This window comes from Mchenga conophoros, linkage group LG7 (assembly GCF_057382185.1).
Source record: "Mchenga conophoros isolate Kocher_MC1m ecotype Shallow Benthic linkage group LG7, M_conophoros_male_GT1.1, whole genome shotgun sequence".
Classification (NCBI taxonomy): Eukaryota; Metazoa; Chordata; class Actinopteri; order Cichliformes; family Cichlidae; genus Mchenga; species Mchenga conophoros.
This window is the reverse complement of record NC_140532.1, coordinates 15,423,972-15,445,273: the sequence shown is the minus strand read 5'-3', so window position 1 is coordinate 15,445,273 and position 21,302 is coordinate 15,423,972. Positions and strand designations below refer to the sequence as shown.

General features: G+C 41.3%; 2 protein-coding genes across 2 annotated transcripts; one reads left to right on the top strand and one right to left on the bottom strand.

Annotated features, from left to right (window-relative positions):
* Positions 1-1,929: 1,929 nt before the first annotated feature.
* duox (dual oxidase) lies at positions 1,930-17,857 on the bottom strand. The gene is made up of 33 exons (XM_085281108.1): positions 17,735-17,857; positions 17,562-17,645; positions 17,314-17,478; positions 16,416-16,603; positions 16,079-16,274; positions 13,859-14,025; positions 13,445-13,508; positions 12,978-13,074; positions 12,672-12,762; positions 11,458-11,560; positions 11,209-11,381; positions 10,952-11,127; positions 10,710-10,828; positions 10,479-10,616; positions 10,280-10,393; positions 9,739-9,941; positions 9,329-9,514; positions 8,866-9,091; positions 7,593-7,686; positions 7,332-7,507; positions 7,183-7,252; positions 7,007-7,048; positions 5,824-6,002; positions 5,496-5,726; positions 5,307-5,406; positions 5,177-5,226; positions 4,959-5,086; positions 4,722-4,875; positions 4,338-4,570; positions 4,098-4,256; positions 3,867-4,022; positions 2,426-2,554; positions 1,930-2,341 (listed from the first exon to the last, which is right to left on the bottom strand). The coding sequence occupies exons 1-33, from the start codon at positions 17,799-17,801 to the stop codon at positions 2,219-2,221; spliced, it is 4,581 nt and encodes a 1,526-aa protein (XP_085137234.1). The 5' UTR covers positions 17,802-17,857; the 3' UTR covers positions 1,930-2,218.
* Positions 17,843-20,955, top strand: duoxa (dual oxidase maturation factor). Its single transcript, XM_085281109.1, has 9 exons — positions 17,843-17,879; positions 18,322-18,451; positions 18,858-19,036; positions 19,248-19,305; positions 19,396-19,530; positions 19,695-19,899; positions 20,004-20,218; positions 20,311-20,501; positions 20,774-20,955. Exons 3-9 carry the CDS (start codon positions 18,890-18,892, stop codon positions 20,783-20,785), a joined length of 963 nt encoding a protein of 320 aa, XP_085137235.1. The 5' UTR covers positions 17,843-17,879; positions 18,322-18,451; positions 18,858-18,889; the 3' UTR covers positions 20,786-20,955.
* Positions 20,956-21,302: the final 347 nt, after the last annotated feature.

Genomic DNA, 21,302 nt, shown 5'->3' with positions numbered 1-21,302 from the left:
GAGTTATTGTAGCTTTTGCATTTTCAAATCAGTGTGAACTTTTATTTTATTTTATTTTGACGTTTAGTTTCAATCTCAGTTTCATTTCCATTAGTCTCCAGTGCAGGTTTCAGGGTTTGAAAATGTTTAGTTTTAGTTTAGATTCTATTCATTTGCTAATTTTAGTCTTTTTAAGTGTTATAGGACAGAGAGCAGATGTCAGAGACGAGACGATGAGAATGATGATGACAACTATTTCGGACATATAAAATGAAATAAACCAATATACTCACATATAAAATGGTCAATTATATCAGCATTAAATTTAATTTTCTTTTCTTCTTTCTTTAATTTCATTTTTAATTTATTTCATGAGTTTCATGAACTTCAAGGTTTTTGACTTTGAAAACAAAATGTTAGTGTGGTTTCTAAATTCTGGCTTGATACATGATCCCGATTGCTTTTTTTCCCTAAAGTTTACGTGAGAGTTGAAGTAAAGTTTCGTATGTATTACCCCAGACTTCCACACAGTACTCTAAATATGGCAACATAAGATTAGTAAGTGTCACAATAAAACTCTGAACCTTTTGAAATCAGTTGACCTACAGTGTTGTAGTCATCCACAGTCTCCGTAAAGATGTTTATGAAATCCTTGTCAGGCCTGTGAAGGGCCATATAATCCTAATCTTTGCTCTTAGATTACCTTCACTGTGGCTTACTTGTGCTTCTTAGAGACTGGGAGGATGATTTTTTAGTTGACTCTACTATGCAATCAGCTTCCACTCTGGGCTCAGGACACGAACACTATCTCTATTTTAAGGATTAGAGTTTAAATTTTCTTTTTTTTTGTTAAACCTTACAGTTCCAGGATCCAGTGACCCTGAACCTTGCCTTAGGCGTGCTGCAGTAGTCTCAGGCTGTTGCACTAATTTCCCAACAATGCACTGAGCATTTTCTCTCTGATGCCCTCTCTTGACTCCCTGTGTGGTTATGTGCCACTTTTGTGTGTCACTAACTTTTGTCTCTCTGCTCTCCTTTTCTTTCTTGAGACTAACCCACCAACTGGTGTATTTGAATAACCCTGAGCCTGCTTCTCCTGGAAGTTTTCTCCTGTTAAAAAGGAGTTCTTTCTAAATGTTATAAATAAACATTTAAAAAATGAGTTCTTCCTTCTCAGCTCTGCCAAATGGTAAATGGTCTGACAGTTGGGGTTGTCCCCCTAAAATTACAGTCTTTACCTTAAAACAAAAAGCACCTCAGGACAACTGTTGTTATGAACTGCTTTGAAATAAAATTGACCCAGAGGCACAAAATCCATATTACTTCAAAGACCATGTCTTCCTCATTAGTGCTGCTCAGAAACTCTTAAGGCCTTTCACCTCAGCTGCTCCAGTGAAGCTTCTCAGTGTCTGTCAGATCAGATGCATCAAGCTGGACAATAGTTTCAATTTGTGAAACTGTGTGCAAGGTGAAGAACAGCAATCATTAGACCCAGTCATGCTTCAGAGCCTTGGTGAAATATTCTTGACTGTTATGCACCAGCAGAGAGGTTTAGCTAAACAACACACACAGTTACAGTAAATCCTCTGTGTTTTCCTACCACCTGTGCCAGCCAAGTAAAACATTTACCAGTGCAAAATGCATTTAAGTGTTTCTGTGGTCACGTCAGCTTGTATCTCGTGCTTAAAGTTAAACTAGAACTTTATGATACCCGTGCATCCACCCATCTGATCTTAAGTGTGTTTTATAAGCAATAAATAAATGCAATCCACTGTTTAGTGCAGTGAGGCTTGTTTGGCTTACCGCTCAACCAGCAAATCCATTTTAGGAGTTTTGGTTATTGAAATGAATGTTTAGTCCAAAAGCTTGCAGAAGGAGCCAAAAGCAGCACAAAACCCTCCAGATTTTTAATGTAAAATGTTTGTTTATTTCTCAAAGTTATACAGATACAATAAAGCAAGAAATCAACAATATAAACCGGCCGTACACTTCAGATAAAAACACTCACAAGATTCACAATGAATAAAAATGATTTGACAAATTATAGGTACATTATTTCTCACAAGATATACCCTTATTGATTCTACAATGATGTTTATGATTGGATTAAAATGTATCAGGTTGTATCCTTCAAGTAATTCAAGTAATTAAAATAAAAACTAGAGTCTACCAAAATGGCTCTACCACTCTCTATTCTTAACACATAAACATGGCTAGTTTTGTTCTTTCTGTAAATAAGTTAGAAGTTTTCATAGTGATGTATGAAATGGGCCTGATCCCTCTTGTTCATCTGCTGGCAAGCTTTCTCCACATTTTTGGTCAGTCCTGGAGGACCACAGCTGAACACTCCAATTTTACCCACCTAAAGAAAATGATACAAATTCAGACGTTAGAATAATCCACTCATGTCCTCCGTCGGGTAAATAAGGACGGATGAAGGCCTGACCTCTGGATGAACCTCCTGCAGGGAGCTAAAAAAGGAGACGAAGGGCGGGCGGCCAAAGTGGGTGACGGACCTGAGGCCGGTGAAGAGGCTGCGGTTCCACACTTTTTGAAAATGGCGCTCACACACGTACTGCACACACAAAGATGGGGAAATTCATTAGTGAGTACAGTACTCATGTGAATCCTGACAAGAGTTATCACTTCATTTGCTTCAAAAGTGTCGTTAGACTGCATTTCAGGGCAGCTGGGATTCAGTCTCAGCAGCCTTCCTGTGTCTCATTCTAGTGGAGCTTTCAATTACAGGTTCATTGTAGCTTGTTGTTTTTGTTTTCTACACTGATTGCAGCGGTCCTGTAGTATCCTGCTGTTTAAGACACTCACCAAACTCTGAAAACTAAGCAAGATGTCAGTCTTACATGTTTACAGAAACACACACCAGGTTCAGGGATACTACTCCCTTTATGTTTCTGTTTGGCTGTTAATCTTGTTTTCTTTGGTTCTCTAGTTTTGTGACCCGTGACCATTAAAACACCAAGTCTCTGGTTGTTTAATGTTAGCCCACTTATTAACTTTTCCTCACATGGGTAATTACATGGGTAATTACAATAAATTTGCATACTTTTGTACTACGAGTGGGATTCAAACAGATCTATACTCTATGCATAATATCATTTTTCACACTCTAAGAGATGCATCCGAGGGCACCGGTATATTGCCTAAGGACACTTTTTGACATGCTAAATGGAGGAGCTTTCTAATTAATGGATGACTCAAAACTTCAGCTAAAAGTCTGGAAACCAGGGAAAACAGCCCGTGAAACTCAGTCATGTGCTCTATTCTATTTGTTCGACCTGTAAAAAGTGGTTTCAAAGGAGCACTTGCTCTGACTGTTCAATAGGAACAAAGCAAATTCTAATCGTGCCCATGAAAGCGATTCTGCTAAGAAATCAGTAAAGGTTTTATCAAAATTAGACAAATAAGATGTAATGTGTTTAATAGCCAGCTTTACAGATGTTTTGCACAGGTTAGCTTCCTTGTTAGAAGGCGAGTGACATGAATCTTGTCATCTAACTCTCATCAAGGCATTTGGTATCCTAAACCAGGTTTGGCCAACTCCAGGCCTCGAGGGCCGGTGTCCTGCAGGTTTTAGATCTCACCCTGGGTCAACACACCTGAATCAAATGATTAGTTCATTAACAGGCCTCTGGAGAACTTCAAGACATGTTGAGGAGGTCATTTAGCCATTTAAATCAGCTGCGATGGATCAAGGACACATCTAAAACCTGCAGGACACCGGCCCTCGAGGCCTGGATTTGAACACCACTGTCCTAAACAATCCCTTTAATACAAATATTGATTTAATTGTTTGATAAAGGTTTAAATACATTTCACTACACTCTCTATTTCATGTGATACTTTGAAATGGTGACTGCAGATCTTACCAGCATGGTCGTGCGGAGGTCGAACTTTTCAGCCACCTGAGTGATATAAGTGTGGACCGACACCAGATCCTGAGTGTCCATTTCTTCCACCTCCCTGATGATGTCTGACACCCACTCAAACTGACGCTGTGTCCGTGTCACCCAGATGAAGTAAACCTGAAAAAGTACAGGACTGTTAGGAGGAGAATTTCAAGATAAAATGTGTTTCTGGTTGTTTCATTCAGGACTCACTTTTTTGCACAAAACCTTGGACTTGACAGAGGACTTGAACACCAGGTCTTTGAGAATTGAAGTGAACGGGGTGACTCCAATCCCTCCTCCCACCAGAACAGACACCTCAAAGTCAATCCACTCCTGATGGCCCTCGCCAAAAGGTCCATCCAAGTACAGCTTAGGGTGAAGTGAAAGATGAATACCAGTGCCATGAAAATAACTGAGATTCAGATGAAACCACATGCAAAAACAACCTACCTTTGGAAAAGCTCCAAGCTCCAGCAGGTTTTCCTCGGTGTAGAGCTCTCTGAGCTGGCTGGTCCACGGCCCCACAGCTCGGATGTGCAGGCTCAACGTCTCTTCGTGAGGAGCTGATGTGAGAGTGAATGGGTGGTACTCATCCGTGCCCAACATCAGACATGCTATGCGAACCCACTGGCCCGAACGGTAAACAAAGCCCTGTGGCCGCTTGAATTCCAGATGTGTCACACCTGCAGGTAGGATAAGTCATGCACAAACACATTGCATGATTTCAGTGAAGACAATGCAACATTTTCATTAGCAGAGATTGAAATCAGGTCGAGACAGAACAATGAGCCATTTAATAGAGAAAAGCCATGTTTAATCTCCCGAAAGGGTCACCTGATGGCAGCAGCTCAGCTCTGATAACCGGGATCTCCACCTTCTTCCTACTGAGGCTGATTAGTTTGTCCAGGAGGAAGAGCAGGCCAGGTGGGATGAGGTAGATGTGGAAACGAGGCTCTTGAAGCAGAGCGAAACTGCCATGAATAACTGTCTGTCAGGACAAAACCAAAGCTGGTATCACACCGCTGTTCAAAACTGCCTCAGTTGTGCGCTTTAAACCCAAATAGTACTTACAAGAATGTACACGGCAACATAGAGGTAATGGGTGATCCAAAATGCACGAAAACTGATGCGACGGAAATAGTGTGAGGCAAAAACGTACATGAATGCGAACGCAAAGAGAAGCAAGACCCCAGTCATTCCTATAAGAAAAGAAAAATGCAGAGCAAGCAAATTAATTATTAAAAAAGTAATACTGCAGCATGTCTGTAATCAACTATTTCATAGCATACCTGGAACAGTTTGAAAGAACCACCAGTACCACTTGGGAGGAAGTTCAGACCTAAAAGGAAAACACGCCAAACATAAACTGGGATAAAATTCCAAAATCTGCAACATCTAAGGTTTCGTTTGAAGTCTTACCCGTTGTTTGATACGACTTTTGGGAAGAGACAAGATAGGATGTTAAGGTCGCTGACGGAGAAGACGTAGATGTTGACCACGTGGCCCAAACTGTGAACAACTGTAATGAAAACAGAAAACAGTGAGCACCACATGAATATTTATATCACCAAACATCAAATCGTGACCATCCTTCCCATAAATACCGACTTGAGAGGATGATGGCACTCGTGGCCATAAAGCGATGAAAGTCAATGGCAGCGTCAAAGGGGATGTATCGATTCAGGAAGGTCTCTCGGCAGAGCGTGATGAGGTTGCGACACACGGTGAGAAGCATGTAAGGAAACAGAAAGGAGATGGCAGCGGCTGAACCACGGGACACGATGATACCCACCATGGATGTCTCGGGGACACCTGTAGATACAGACTGCAAGCCATAGTCTGCGCACAGTAATTGTATTCAGATTAGATGGGGGGGAAATGAACATGCTACGGGGCTGTGATGCAGTGGGGACACACAAGGAAGATTTCCACTCACAGTAACATCTTTCAAGTGCAACACCAGCTGTGATGCCGTACACGATGATGAAGCACACAATGTGACGCCGATAATTCTCAACGAAACGTTTGAACTGCTGGATTTTCTGCTGGACCGGGTTCTTTATGTACTTCTCGCGCTTTGGCTTCACATAGACATTTGGAGTATGGACGTTTAACCTGAAAACAGTTGAACCTGTTACATTTTGTTTCCCAATCTAAGTGTTAAAACAGATGCAAAAAGAAAACAGAAAACATGCAAACACCACAGAAAAAGGTCCCACCCAGCTGGTGGAACGTTTCCTGCTGTGAGGCAACACTGCTAACTGCTGCCCCACCTAGAATGTGTGTCATTAATCTAGCACACTTAAGTAGGTGGGTTAATCTAACTTCAAAGTGTTGCGGCATCATAAAAAGCACCAATTTGTTTTTATATTTTTACAACCAACACACAGTTACATTGTCAGGCATTGTGTTTACTTGTGGATTTGAAAGGTGATTCAGGTGTGCAGCAGGGCACACCTCAGTGATGTATAAGACTAACACTACACAAGCAAGGATTCAACTGGCAGCTCGGGCTGTCCCTTCCTCACTTTCTTTCTTTCTTTCTTTCTTTCTTTCTTTCTTTCTTTCTTTCTTTCTTTCTTTCTTTCTTTCTTTCTTTCTTTCTTTCTTTCTTTCTTTCTTTCTTTCACATGCTTGCTGAGTGGAGTTGAAATGCAAGGAAAGGATCCAAGTGAAGGAAGCCAGGAGACTTGTTAGCATAGTGACAAGCAGCCGATGTCTCTCTTTAAAATTTTTCACGTCTTACTTTGAAGACTACTTTTCTTGTGTGCCTTCTTTTGTTTTCACTTCCCGTCTTTGTCTGTGTGTACTTATTCTGTGTGTCCATCAGTCCTTCAATGTGATTGGGCCTTGTCTTTGTCACTCACAGCATCTTCTGCAACTTAGGCTTACGCCTTTTTTTAAGTTTTGCCCCATTTTCCTTTAGTTTGTTTTCTACTTGTTTACTTTGATTGTTGAACTTCATCAGCCTAATTAAGGCTCACCTTTGGTTTTGCATTTAGGTTGTCTTGTAAATACACTTCACACACCAAGTATGGTTTTATTTAAAGCTGTGGTAGACTTTTGTCTTTCTCGGTATTCATAATTTTCATTCTTTAAAGAACTTAAAGAAACCATACCTTTTCCGTTTGCGTATCTCTGGTCCGTCTGTCTTGTGACTGCTGAAAAAAAGCAAAACAATATTGAACATCATAGAAATACAAGCTGGATAAAAGAAAGAAATAATCCTGGATTTTTGTCTTAAGTATTGCAAACATTTTTGATGTGAATGAGTTATGGCATCCAGTTTTCTCACCTGTTTGCCGGACAAATGAAGGACACTCTCTGGTCTCGACTCAGCTTCTTCTTCCCCTGTTTCTCCATCCCTGTGCACATGCCAGACACACAACTGCATCAGACAAGGTCAGAAAAATGAGGATGCTCTTAAACAAAACTTTCTCCAACCTTTGACATTGAGCTGAGCAAACTGCAGCTCCTTCTCGTGATCCCGCAGCAGAAAATGAAAGTCCTCCCACGAGATTTTCTCCTTGTCATCAAAGCCCGCGGCCTGCATCATGGCCTTGATGCCGTCCTCTGCCTGACTCTTTGAAAGAGCACCGTTGGAGATTTCTATGAAAGACCTGCAATTCATCAAAAGGTTGAAAATGACAAATAAAACACACAGAATAAATGTGGTGCACTCGTAAAAAAAGGGAAAGACCAAACCTGAGCATCCTGGCAAATTCTTCTTTTGATAAGAAACCAGTTTCGCCAATGTCGTTCATAGAAAACATGAGTTTGGACTTTTCCTCTGGAGACCCTGAACACATACACATATCATCAGACATCAGAATTTAAATGTCTATCAAGCAAAACAAAAAAATTTAAAGGAAGTCTTTTCAAAGTACAGCATCAGGTCAGTTAAACTTCTGGGATATTGATCTGGTCAGTTAAGTAGCAGAGGGGCTTGTTAATCAGTTTCAGTTTCTTTGGAGTTAACAGGTGCACCAGAGAGGCAGCAATGAAACAACCCCCAAAACAGGAATGATTTAGGTGGTTGTTTTCGGACTTTTTATTCACAACCTTTGCATTTGGCTATAGTCAGTGTAACTACTGGTAGCACAAGGCGATACCTGAACCCTACAGAGGTTGCACAGGTAGTTCAGCTCCTCCAGGACGACATATGTGCCATTACTAGAAAGTTTACTACTTCACCCAGCACAGTCTCAAGACAATGAAGGAGATTCCAGGAAACGGGCAGAAAGCTGGACAGGGCCGTAGAAGTTTCTTAACCCATCAGCGGGATCAGTATCTGCTCCTTTGTGCAAAAAGGAGCTGGATGAGCGCTGCCAGAGCAAGAAAATGACAACCAGCAGGCCAGTGGTGTGAACATCCCTGTCCAAACAATCACATATAGACTTTATGAGGGTGGTCTGAGGGCCCAACATCCTCACAGGCTCCCGTGTTCACTTCCTGGCAGTGGAGCCCGATTGTCAGTTAGCATAGAATACCAGAAGTGGCAGGTCCACCTCTGCTGGCCTGTGCACACATTAACTGGCTGAGCTAAATCCAGTAGAACACTTCTGGGACACCAGTTTGCACCTCAAACTGTCCAGGAGCTCAGTGATGCCTTGGTCAATCTGGAAGGAGATCCCCCAGGATCTCTTGAATTCAGCCCTCTGTATGTTGATCATTATGCAATGTGGCATCCTATCATTCCTAAATGAGATGTGCTGCTTTATTTTTTGGAGCAGTGTACCTACAGTGTAACTGCTTTCATGTGTGTGACTGATGTTCTTCATTTTTACTTGAAGTTGGACTGTTTTTCATGATGCTTTAAATACTGTTCCAGCATTTTTTTAAATTCTGGAAACCCATTCTTGTTTGTTGTTTTGGAGTTTGTTTGTTTTTTAATTACTATTGAAAGAATTTAAATTGCAGATGCACTTTTAGAGCCGTGGCTAAAAGGCAGAGCATACTTTGAAGTCACTAGTTTTACCTTTCATAAAGATAACAATAACATCCAGAAACTCTTGAAAGGAGAGGTATCCATTGCCATCTTTATCAGCTAGTGTAAACATGGAGTCCACAAATAAGGAATCGGATTTGAGGCCAAGTGCATCAGCAAACTCCAACGCCGTCAGCTCACACTGGAGAACCTCCCTGGCTTTCTTGTGGGATATGCCACTCATGTCTCCGGCGTCACACTTCTCTATTTCCAAGACCTGTGAGGGAAGTGTTATTACATGTCACCATAGTGTCATTACTAATATCACAAACGTCAGCAGCATAATGTCATGGCAGGTGAGATCACAATCAAGACCAACAATTAGTTCTGTTGGTTTGTGGTCTGTCTAATTTGACCTTCAACTAGGATTGACGACATTTTGCGGCCAAGCACAAAGCTGCCGCCACAGGTGACAGGAGACAGAATGACATAAACATCCAGAAGGTGACTGTACCTTGGAGAAAGCGTGGCGAATGAAAGTTTCAACAATCTGAGCCCTCTGCTGTCTGGTCAAAGCCTCCTTCAGCAGTCCCTTCTCCCTCATCTCTCTGACTCTAACCTCCGGCCTGACGTCTGTCACCTCTGGGCGCAGTTGCCTGACAAATTCCATACGTTTGCTCTCTTCATCAAAAAACAGCACCTGTGTAAAACATTATTTAAAAAGGAAGAGGGTGATAAAAGCAATGGGTTTTAGTGATGCATGCATGCATCTAGGACCAGATGAGGTGGAAAAAAAGGGGGGGCATCACTTTGTCAGCGAGAACGTTGGTGCCTGCACCAGATGCTGCAGAGGCATTTCTGGGTTTTTGGTAATCTGATTACAACTGTATCCATAGGTTAAAACCATCTTATCCCAGTACTCACCAGGTCATACTCTTTTGGCACTTTGAGCAGCAGAGCCTTCTGCTGACAGTCGTTGGAGAGAACGACATCTAGGTAGTCCTGATTGCGCAGATTGATGCAGCGGTGAGCAGTTCCAGATCTGTCACAGACCTGCAGCCTCCGCTTCTCATCGATCTCCACGCTGACGGGCTGCAACTGTTTTTTATGACCCTGCCACTCGTATGCTAGAGAACATAAGCAGAATGAGATGAAGGTTGTGATAGCTTTCTGGATAAAATATGGAGGAGTCTAAAAGAACATGAGCAGAGAAAAACTAAAAACTTCTTTAACCATCTCCAGCTTTTCTTGTTTCTAGTAGGTTTAAGGTCAACTATATCCTTAGATTCATTAGTATTATTAGATGACATATTTTTACAGTTATATTCACACAACTGGCTCATTTTTTAATGAGACATAAATCATAGCTGATGACATAAACTGACATTGATCTAACCCAACAATGGACACAGCAAATAAATAACGTTTGAAGCTTTTCCTTTTAAATCTTATTTTGATTTCATACCACTGAGTCCCACAGCCGGCTCATCTGTTCTGTCACCAGCTTTCCTTCTTCTTTGGAACTTCCTGTAGCGATACTTTCTTAGATACGCCACCGTAGAGGCCACCAGAAAACTCACTGTAAAGGAAAACAATCAAATGCTTCACATTCAAATCAGAGTTTTTGCCAGGCAAGAAGACAGCGAGACCGTGACGATACTTACCAACAGGGAAGAGGAACATGACAATAACAAATATCCCAAAGCCAGCCCTGCTCCCATCAAAGTAATCAAGTTTTGTGGCATTAGTGCAAGAATGGAGCATTGATGCATTTAGCTGTGTGGGTTGAGGGCAGGGGTCACCTAATGACAACAAAGAGAGCTTTTTTTATTTTTAAAGGACATATTTATATATAAAACTGAAACTTTTTGATCATAGACTTAATTTATTTGTACCATCCTTCCAGAAGAACACGTTATTCTGTATATGTGAGGCCTCTGCACTTGTCACCGCAATAAGGACGTCACGATACGTCACACTGCGGATCGCTTGGATCTCTTTATCCGTAAACAAACTGGAACCCCAAGAAAAAAACACTGAGACGACTAACTCAAATGCAGTGAGTTTTCTGTTCAGAAGTTTGTAAATGTAAAGGATAAAATATTCTCTTTCTACTGTATGAGGAAACTGAAATTACCCATTCTGCTTGTTCTCAAACCAAAAGCGGTCTCCATTTCTTATACGCTCAAACTGATCCAGCACAATAGCGGAGAAAACAGGACCCGGCCCATCAAGAGTTTCCAGCAGTCCTCCAGGGAAGAGCTCCAGCTTTGAGATGTCTCCATCATACAGTTCTGCAATGTCGCGGAGCAACTGTTGCAACAACACATTCGTTTAATTCCCAGAATTAATGCCCAACTTTCTTTACTGTGTGTTTGGTTTTCAGATTTGTACCTGTGGGTTGGTGTGGTTGAGCTCAGGATTAATATCCTCAAATTTGTTTACAGGAGGCAAATCCAGAGCCTTTCTAATCTCAGTGTAACTCCGTAGACCAAAGTCTCTTCCTCGCTGGATGGTCATAGCCACCAGATCTGTCCGGGTGAACCTCAACGGTCCGTACATAAAATCTATCAAAGTATAAATAAAATCAGAGCGCTGCATATTTATTTGTTTATTGGGTAGTGATTAAGAAAGATTAAAAACCTCTCAAGTCCTCCACAACAATATTATCTTCTCTCTCTGCAATCTGGGAGGCCATTCCCATGAGGAGGTCATCTACATCCTGGCTTTTCTTCATATTAACTTCCTGGGGAAAAAATGAATGATAGAAACATTTTAAAATCTAGGAATGGGAAGTGCATAGTATAGTAGTTCATGCTTTAAATTCTGTCACATGCACAATACTGTACACAGAAAAAAATGCCTCTCTATGCTCTTCTTTTCTCTCCCCTCTTTCCATCACCCTTTAACCAGTCATGGTGAAACTCAGAGGCTCGGGTTGGTTTTTGTTCTTGGACCAAGATAAACTGATAACTGATTAAACTGACATCATAAGAAACTGAAGGTTGACATCCAATAAATAGTTAATTGATAACACATTTTCCTTTCTTTTCCTTTTTGTTTGGGGTGTTGAACTATTTCATTTCTTTCTGGTTTTCACATTCATTTCGGTTGTCTAAATTATTTTTGTGGTATATTTGAGTTGTTTATTTTACTTGAAAGTATTCCTACTTTAACAAAAAGCCAAATGGAACTGAACAAGACATTTAGATAAAGCAAATTTTCTGTTTCATAAATCTTTGGTCCTGTGTGTTGTGTGGGTTGGAGGTCTGAATTTACTCCTGCAGAGTTTGCTGCTGCCAGTCTCCTTCCCAATCCTAGTAGATCAGTGAGCGTGAATCTGAGTAAATCTGTGATAATTCTAAACTGGAAAGCTCTAGGTCTAAGATTCTTGATACAAGCCCTAGATTCAGATATTGTAGATGTTATACTTGGTGCCAGCAGTGTAAATCACTTTATTAAGATAGAGGGACACACGTCACATTCAGGTTACAATGGCAAAAGCCAAAATGGAGTTCTTCTTCCACACTGTCACCAAGTGCTTCCTCACGCTGTTTGATTACTGGGGTTCTATCACTAATACTGTACACTATTTATCTTTTCAAATCACCTTGATAAAACTCTTACAGTGAACTGGCAGCATTTACATAAAACTGAACTGATTAAATATCTTTTCAGTCATCCTTGGGATTTGTCTCTTTCTGTGTTTCCACTAAAAAGAAATAAACAACTACTTTGATCCTGCTCTCACTAAAAATCTTTTATACAAATAAGAACATCAAAATGAAAGCTGGTGGTGAAGCGTGTGGTGCACTATAGCAAACTTAATAAAATGCAGCAGTCTAAACAAAACATACCTGACGTTTCCAAAAGCTGTTACAAAGGCGCATTGCTGGCGATGTGCTCCCATCGATGTTGATAATTTCCCGAAAATGGCAGGTTCTGTTTCTGTAGGAAAACAAAGCGACAACGCACAGTTATTCTCACAGCATCTAGATGTAGGGTTTTACATGCTGTCTAACAATATTAACAGCAGGATACTGAGCTTTTATTATTTCTCTCCAAAGGAAATATGGGAAGCAGTGGTATGTTTCTTTAAACTTCAGAGGTGTGTTCCCCATTCCCCCTGTTCCCAGTGGTCCCAGGAAATAAAGAATCATTACCTCATGTAAACACCAGGTGGAGCCATAGTGATACCAAACCGTATGGCAGCAGCCTGAAACTCAGGTGAGATCCCTGGATCAACAAACTTCTGGTAACCTGCATACATGTAAGTCAGAACATAATAAAAACAAAGTGAAAAAAAGAGTGACAGCAACAACAACAGAGTGAGAATTACTCCTCAAGCATGCAAACTTCTACCGCAGTGAGCCAACAAACGCAGTGAATAGAAGAAACAGTGAAAAAGCGACTGAGGTGATGGGATCATCTGACCATTATCTTCTAACTTTCTTCAGCCGTGGCTGCTTATTCAGCACAAGAAGAAGACTCGGGTTAATGCTTTGCTGACGGCACACACTTTTTGTCAAACTCCACCACCGATGGCTCACCTCACCACGGCTTGTGGTCACCGGTGCATGACCTGTTCTTCCCTGCTTCTACATGCACATGCACTCTGGCTGATTCTTACCTGGGTAGGGAGGAAGCTTTTTGCCATTAAGGTACGCAGGCAGCCATTCATAGAGAGCTATATTCTGTGTGGAAACAAGGCAGGAAAAACATCAGTTTTTTATATTTAAACTGTGTATGAACCAGGCATAACGCAGTAGATTGATGTGATGATGAATCCAGTAGCTTACATTTTAAAAATAATTAATTGCGGGTGAATGATCTATTGTTCTAAAAACAACTAAAAACATCAAGACATGGTCACTGCGGTTCATGACAGCTTGCGCAGGGAGCAGAAGTGCTAATCAAATGAGTGAGGGATGATGCATTTGCCTTTAACGACCACCTAGCATTGATGCAACCTTCTTCTCTCAAGAGTGCAAATTAAATCAGCATCTGTGCAGCGAGAGGATTACGTGGAGACTTTTCCATCTACCTGGAATGTGGCCACAACGGTCTTCCTGGCGTTTTGAAACAGCTCCTCGTCTGACCACTCTGGGTGATTGTTGTGGAGTTTGGAGGCGATATGATTGTGGTACCGAAACCAGATGATCCCCTCTGCTGCTGTGAACACGTTCTCGTTAGCCCAGGCATTTCCCAACTCTGGGCAGAAAAGAAGATAGAAAATCTAGCAAATTCTCCTCTGCCATCATTTCATTTTGCATTATTATCACAACACAATATACAGAAATTGCCTTTACAGTTAATATTATAAAATAAAAATCAACCGAACGATCATTAATATTTCATGCATCTTTAGCCAAGTGTCCATTTCATTTTGTGTTGATTTTTCAAGATCTCTGACCGCTAATAGAACAATAATTTAGCTACTTGTTTTTAAGGACGTGACAACAAAAGGAGAAGATCCTCCCCAGACAGCCAACAAAAACACTGGTTTCATGACACCTGCATGCCATCTTCTCTGCTATAAAGAAAGGGATTTACTGTGGTTGCCGTGACAGGCCATTTACAAAACAACTACAGAGTCATAACCCACGTCAGTCTGGGCCTCCCTTGACTCACCCTGGCAGACTGTAACACAGACTGAGGGTGAAGAAGTATTTGCATACATTTTTTGGGTGTTTGTTTTCTTGATTGGGTGGATATTACCACATGGTGTACAAAGAGAGTTATGTGATTTGGACTTATATAATGTGCAATCACAATGATTTAGTGATGCTTACAAAACAAAAACACAATGTGGTAATATTTAGTGATATTACCACATGGCGTACAAAGAGAGTTATGTGATTTGGACTTATATAATGTGCAATCACAATGATTTAGTGATGCTTACAAAACAAAAACATATACACTGTGTGGACAAATGTACTGAGGCACCTGCAGTTTTAACTTAGAGGGGCTGCTCGGCCATGGAAACCAATGACATGAAGTTCCCAGCTCACCATTCTTGTGCTGATGTTCATGCAGAGAAGGTTTAGACTTCTGCAGTTATTGAGCCAGCAGAGTGTTGGCAACTTTTCCACACTATCTGCCTCACTTGGCAACTCTGTAACTTTACATGGTCTGCTGTTTTGTGTTGCTATGGTTCCTAAATGCTTGAACTTAGATCTACAGGGAAGAAATTTCACAACCTAATTTGTTGCAATGGTGACATCCTGCTATAGTATCACACTCAAATCCAGTGAGCTCTTCAGAACGACCCAATCTTACACAACTGTCTACAAAGGCTGACTCCATGACTGGTGCTTGATTTTATACACCTGTGGTGATAACAGTGTCATCCTGTCTCCCTCTAACGCAGGGGTGGGCAATCTCAGTCCACGAGGGCCAGTGTCCCTGCAGGTTTTAGATCTCACCCTGGGTCAACACACCTGAATCACATGATTAGTTCGTTACCAGGCCTCTGGAGAACTTCAGGACATGTTGAGGAGCTAATTTAGCCATTTAAATCAGCTGTGTTGGTTCGAGGACACATCTAAAACCTGCAGGGACACCGGCACTCGTGGACTGAGATTGCCCATCCCTGCTCTAACCCCAACTGGCTGTGGCAGATCACTACCCTTCCCTGAGCCTGTTTCTGCTGGTGGTTTCTTCCTGTTAAAAGGGAGTTTTTCCTTCCCACTGTCACCAAGTGCGTTTTTAAAGTGGGTCATTTGAGTATTGGGATTTTCTCTCTATCATTCTAGGGTCTTTACCTCACAATATAAAGCACCATGAGATGACTGCTGTTGTGATATGGCACTATATAAATAAAACTGAATTGAATTGAATAAAAACACCTGAATTTAAGAGGTGTGGCCCAATATTTTCCATATAGTGTATGTGGAAAAACCTCAGTATCAGTCTCGATATATAATGACTTCCTCTTACTTTTTTTTAAGGAGAAGAAAATATTCAGATAATAGGCAACTGCATTGTTAAGTTTTGGCACACTAAATGTCATCTCTTGCAAACAAAATTAAGATTTAAAAAATGTAAAATAATACTATTTGTGTGGGCTTCCCAGACTCCATTTATAGAAAATAATTATGTTTTAAAAAAGCTATTCCCTACATGCTATATGTCCTCCTACATGTAAGTATTATAATTACATATGAGGGTTAATTTTGTTCCTTTTTTATATTATTTATATTTAGTGATCTTGTCGAATGGGAAATTAGTGTTTGACACTATCAAAACTTTGTTTTTTCACCATAAAGGCCTTCTGCTACAGCTTCTCTTGTAGAGGGATCAGCAGCGCTCCACATCTGGCGTCCTCCTTTCTTGGGCATGTTCCACTCAGAGCCTGAAGTGAGGAGGCCTCCAGAGAAGCTTCTCCGGGAGTCGGACCAGGAAGTGGAGGGGCCATAAATGGAGCTACCATCTATCCAGGCGGTCACCAAGTTCACCTGTATTGTATAGTGTGCATGTCACATATAAATCAGGAAAAAACTGCCCATACAGCTGTTTGCACAGAGACACATTTACGCTGAAGACCTTAGACGCAACACAATTCTATCTTAACACAATGGTCAAGAAAGAATTGGTACCTGTATGCGAGGGTTACTGGGACTTTGTCCTGACTCTTTGTCCCACGGTCCTCTTTGGAAGAGCAGGAGGACTTTCCCGGAGGCGGTCGGGTCAAAGACAGGGTCACCTTTTGGGACTGGGATGTGCATGAACTCAGGTGGGCAACCAGGAGTTCTTGAGTCAAAAATTTCAAATGTAACATGATAACCTGAAAAAATGGAAAATAACTTCCTTTTACCTGCTTTATACTGTACTACATATATTAGCAGTTGTCAGAGTGAACCAGGCGCTCAGATGACAGTAAAACTTATTAAACGTGTCCAATAAGGGAAAAGCTGAAAGCGTTTTTTGTTGTGTTAACTAAGTACTGTGGAAAGTTCACAGTGATTCAGTGGTCATTAAAATGTGTCCAGAATGTGCACATTTATGATGATTTATGATGATTCATCCGGTGAATCATGTCACACTCCTCTCCCCTAGATAAGTTGCCTTTATCGGTTAAAAGTATCGGTATTGTTATTGGTATAGGCGACACTAGCCATGCATTTAATTGTTATCAATTTCCCAACCCGAAATTGAAGTATCGCACACCACTATCTCAGCAGACATCTTGGTAACGCCTCCGAACTCTTATTTTGAAGGATGATCTAAATTAACATTAATTTCAGAGTCAACAAGACGTAAAACTACACACACTGAAACACCAATCAAATCCGACCTTCATAATGTGTGAAAGGTTTGCTGTATTTGCCCTAAATTACGTTTTTAAAAAGTTTCCCCCTTGAAGGTGCACAAGTAAATTTCCAGTCAGGATTCTAGGCGTGCCATGTTTCAGTGTCAGTAATATCTGTGCTTTGTATCCTTCTTTTGCTCAGCGAACCATTTTATTCTACATTATTTATATAGCTTTATATTTACCAAAGAAAAGCGAGAGCACGGTCTGGTTGCGTGTGGAGGGGAGACCCGAGGGCCCCTCCGCCAGCAGCCTACTCAGTCTGCGGGGGTTTGGAAGCAGCGGCTCCTGGACAGGATGGTAGACTCCGTCCGAGTAATGCGCGGGCACGAGGCGCATCAGATGAGTACCTGCGCGAGCACAAGCACAGCGCGGTGATGTAGAGTTTGCAGAGTTCACCGCGGCTGCACACTTGAGCAACTCCTCGACTTACCGACAGCTCCGCGTCGGGGATATCCCAGACTGTTGTACCAGCCGTCAAAGCGAGGAACCTCCCAGGTTATCTCACAGTGCGAACCTGTTCGGTACATGTCGAGCAAATTGGAATTTATTTTACATTAATAAAGTTAAAAGAGTCTGAAAACACGGTCTTTCCTTTCTACTTACGTTCACTAACAGTGAGCACCAAGCCAAACGCAGCACACACACTCCAAACCCATTTACGCAAATCCATTGATGCGAGAGGTGCTCCTCAGCGCAGGATTCGGCCAAGAGGAGTAGTTGAGTACTGAGAAGTGAAGACGGAGTGAAGGTAACTTGTATTTCCTTTTATATCCTCATTAACATGTAATTAAACAAGGCTGCTTTAACAGAAAGAAGAAAATTCCTACAAGTTTAACTCGACTGCGCTCTAGTTTTTCAAACAAACAGCAAAACTTGACAAAAACCTAAACTGCACCGCTTCATCGCGACAGTACCATTTAACGTGTATTTTATGTCTATTTAACTCTAGTCCAAAGAAAATATCATGTGCCTTTTATCTCTTAGTATTTGACTGAAGATGAGGAAGTAGTTGATTCTCACCTACTGCAGAGGTTGAAGTGTTGCGCAGAATAGTTCAGTAGCACAGGTGCTGCGGAGGGATGGTGCAATACTAAAGTTTAAATGTTCTGCACAGCTTATCACAAACTCAATGTGACCTATTTCCCAAATGGGAATGGCCATCATTCCTGGATCACACCTCTTTTCCACAGTATTCCAGTTAATGCATCCTCCTCCCTGGTGAAACGAGGGGGGGCCCTGCTGGTATAAAAGAAGCCTATGCTTCTTCAACCTTCACACTTAACTTCCTTCTCCTTCAGTGATCACTGACTTAACTTTAAGGTAAGATATCTCTATCTCTAAGATATTTCTATACAATAGGTTCATTGAGTTTTTGTCATTATTATTATCATGATTATTTAAGGTGTGACTGAACACACTAAAATCAGGATGGAGAAAAGAGAAGAGCAATGATTTACATTACAGTGGCAGAGGTGGCTGAATGGATGTATAGGATTGCATGTGTTTGTCTGTTAAACACATGCATTTATTTCTTTGCAGCGAAGGCACACAGTGCCAGAGGAGTTAATAAGGCGGCCATGTTTATGTTTAATCATGCCATGTTACATAGTCGTAGTAATGTAAAGCACCTTATCAGCTGTGAGTAACAAGAGTGTCTATCTCTGCATCTGGGTGGGGAAACTGAGAACTCTGTCACTAACACTGTCTTCTCTGTTATGCTGTCTAGTCTCAGTTGTGTCTGTAAGAGCAGAAGCTAAGATGACTTTCTACGATGACATTTACCCATTCTACACTGTACAAAGGACTCCGTTTATCTTCAGCAGCCGCTTGCTCACCATTATTCTGGTCTTCCTTGTGTTAGCGGTCAGTCTTCTTCTCATTCTACCCGGGATACGAGGGAAGTCGGTGAGTGCAACCAAGTCCAAAAAAAGAAAAACTATTACTCACTGCAAATGAGTGACGAAACCTCACTATTGTTCTCTCTCTTTCTGCGCCTCCAACAGTGGTTGCTGAAAAGTGCAAAAATAATAGCAGTTGTAATGCTGTCATTTCAGTTTCCTCACCTTTTTTTTCCATTTTAGTCACCTGAAATAATTTGTCTGTCTCTTCCTCTCAGCGGCTCTTCTGGACATTTAGAATAGTTACCAGCTTGTTCATTGGTGCCGTGATAGTGGGTGAGTTTTGCATTCGTATTGTTTTTCAAAGATTTTATTCTTCCTGCCACCTTTGTTTTCTAGACTTTCAAGTTAATTTTTTCCCTGCAGCACTCAACTTCACTAACGACTGGGCCGAGGCCAGAATGACCACGAAAGCCACCTATAAGTCTTTCAGCAACGCGGTGGTTAACGCGGAGATTGGCTTGCATGTCGGACTGTATGGCATTAACGTTACGCTGAAAGGTGAGTGACAGTAAGCAACCTGTGACGTCTCGTCAAATATTCCTGCAGTTTTTATTGTGAAAGGAGTCGGTGCTACAACAACATCTTCTGCATATACACGTCAGAAAAGTTCCTTTTTTATCTGTGTTGCTTAGTAGTATTTACATCTGTTTGATCTCACTCAGGGAATCCTGTCGTACAGTTTAATGAGACCATTGACTACAATGAGATGTTCACCTGGCATGACACTATTGAAGAATATGAAGAAGCTCTGGAGAAAGGTTTACCCAACCCCATTCTGTATATCGCTGAAAAATTCACCCCGAGCAGCCCGTGCGGTCTCATCTTTCAGTACAGATACTCTGGACGATACGCGTCTGCAACACTCTGGTGATTGTTAATAACTCATATCTTGATTTTGTCAAATAATACCGTGCGCTCTAATTTTCAGGCGATGTAGAAATTCCAATCCCTGTGCAATAATTGCTCCACAGGACAGCATTTTGCTGCTGGATGCTCGCCAACATCCTTTTCTCCATGCCAGTAATCCGGTACGCTGGGTACATGGTGGTTGCCACTGCTGCATTCATCTTCTTCTCCATGATCTCCTTCACCACCATCATGAATGTGCCTCAGTGTGTTTTCTACATAGGAACTGACTCCTTTGAAACAGAATACAGCCATTCGTTTTGGCTGGCCCTGGCTACAGGTAAACACGTGAATTTGCACATAGATTTTGCATGTTTTGCACTTGAATTTATCATTCCAAGCCCGACTGTTACTAACTCAGGTGATTTTCAGGCATCCTGTGCACCCTCATTGGGCTTCTTGTGGTGCTGCTTGACTTTTTGGTCCCTGAGAAGATGAAAGAGGCTTTCAGTGTCGGTGTCGACGGCTGTGAAGACGAGGATGATTCATACAGTGAGGGCTACCTGAATTCATTTTTCCTCGATGGAGTGACAATTTCACCAGTGAATTTAAAAGTTACAGAAGTAAGTACATTCATGAGGGTGGTTCGTACAGTTTTTGAGAATATTAGTAATCAACAAATTATCTTTCTGCTGCCTGTTAATATCTCAATCATTTGTTTAAAGCAGCAACAGTTCTTATCTTTAATATAAGTAAATTCTACTGTGGGACAAGACCGAACAGTGTATTAATAAGGCATTCCCATAGTTAGTTTATACGGCCGCCATAGTCACCTTTATATCCATGATAAAGACGTCGTTCAGCTAACTTTGATCGTTTTCTTTCTGTGTTACAGGAACATTTATGAAGCTGTGCAGATTCCCTCTCAGGGAGATTTCTTTGTTCATACTTGAAAATAATTTTTGTTGAATGTGTTACAGTTAAAGTCTCGACTTTCACATGTGTTAGTTATCTGTGTGAGCCTGTAAATAATAATGTCTTAAAATTGAGTCCACTGTAAATAGTCACATTTGTAAAGGTCACTCTCATGTTGTAGTAGCTGTAAATAAACATAACTTCGTATGGGATCCATACAATGTGAATATAGTGTGATGGGTGTGGATGGTAGAGCTCTCGTTGTTTTGCTTGTTTGGTAATGAAACATGAGACAACACAGATACATATTGATTGTACACAGAGTATACACTTTAAGAATCCGCTTTTTTAAATGAAATGCACATTTGGTTTTATTTACATTAAACTGATCAGAAACTTGGTCAAAGACATTATTAACCTCTTAAGCCCCAACGCCCCCTGATACGGGGGCAAAAGGCAGGGGATCAGTTAGGCTTGGGGCTTAAGAGGTTAATAAAATTAAGCCTACT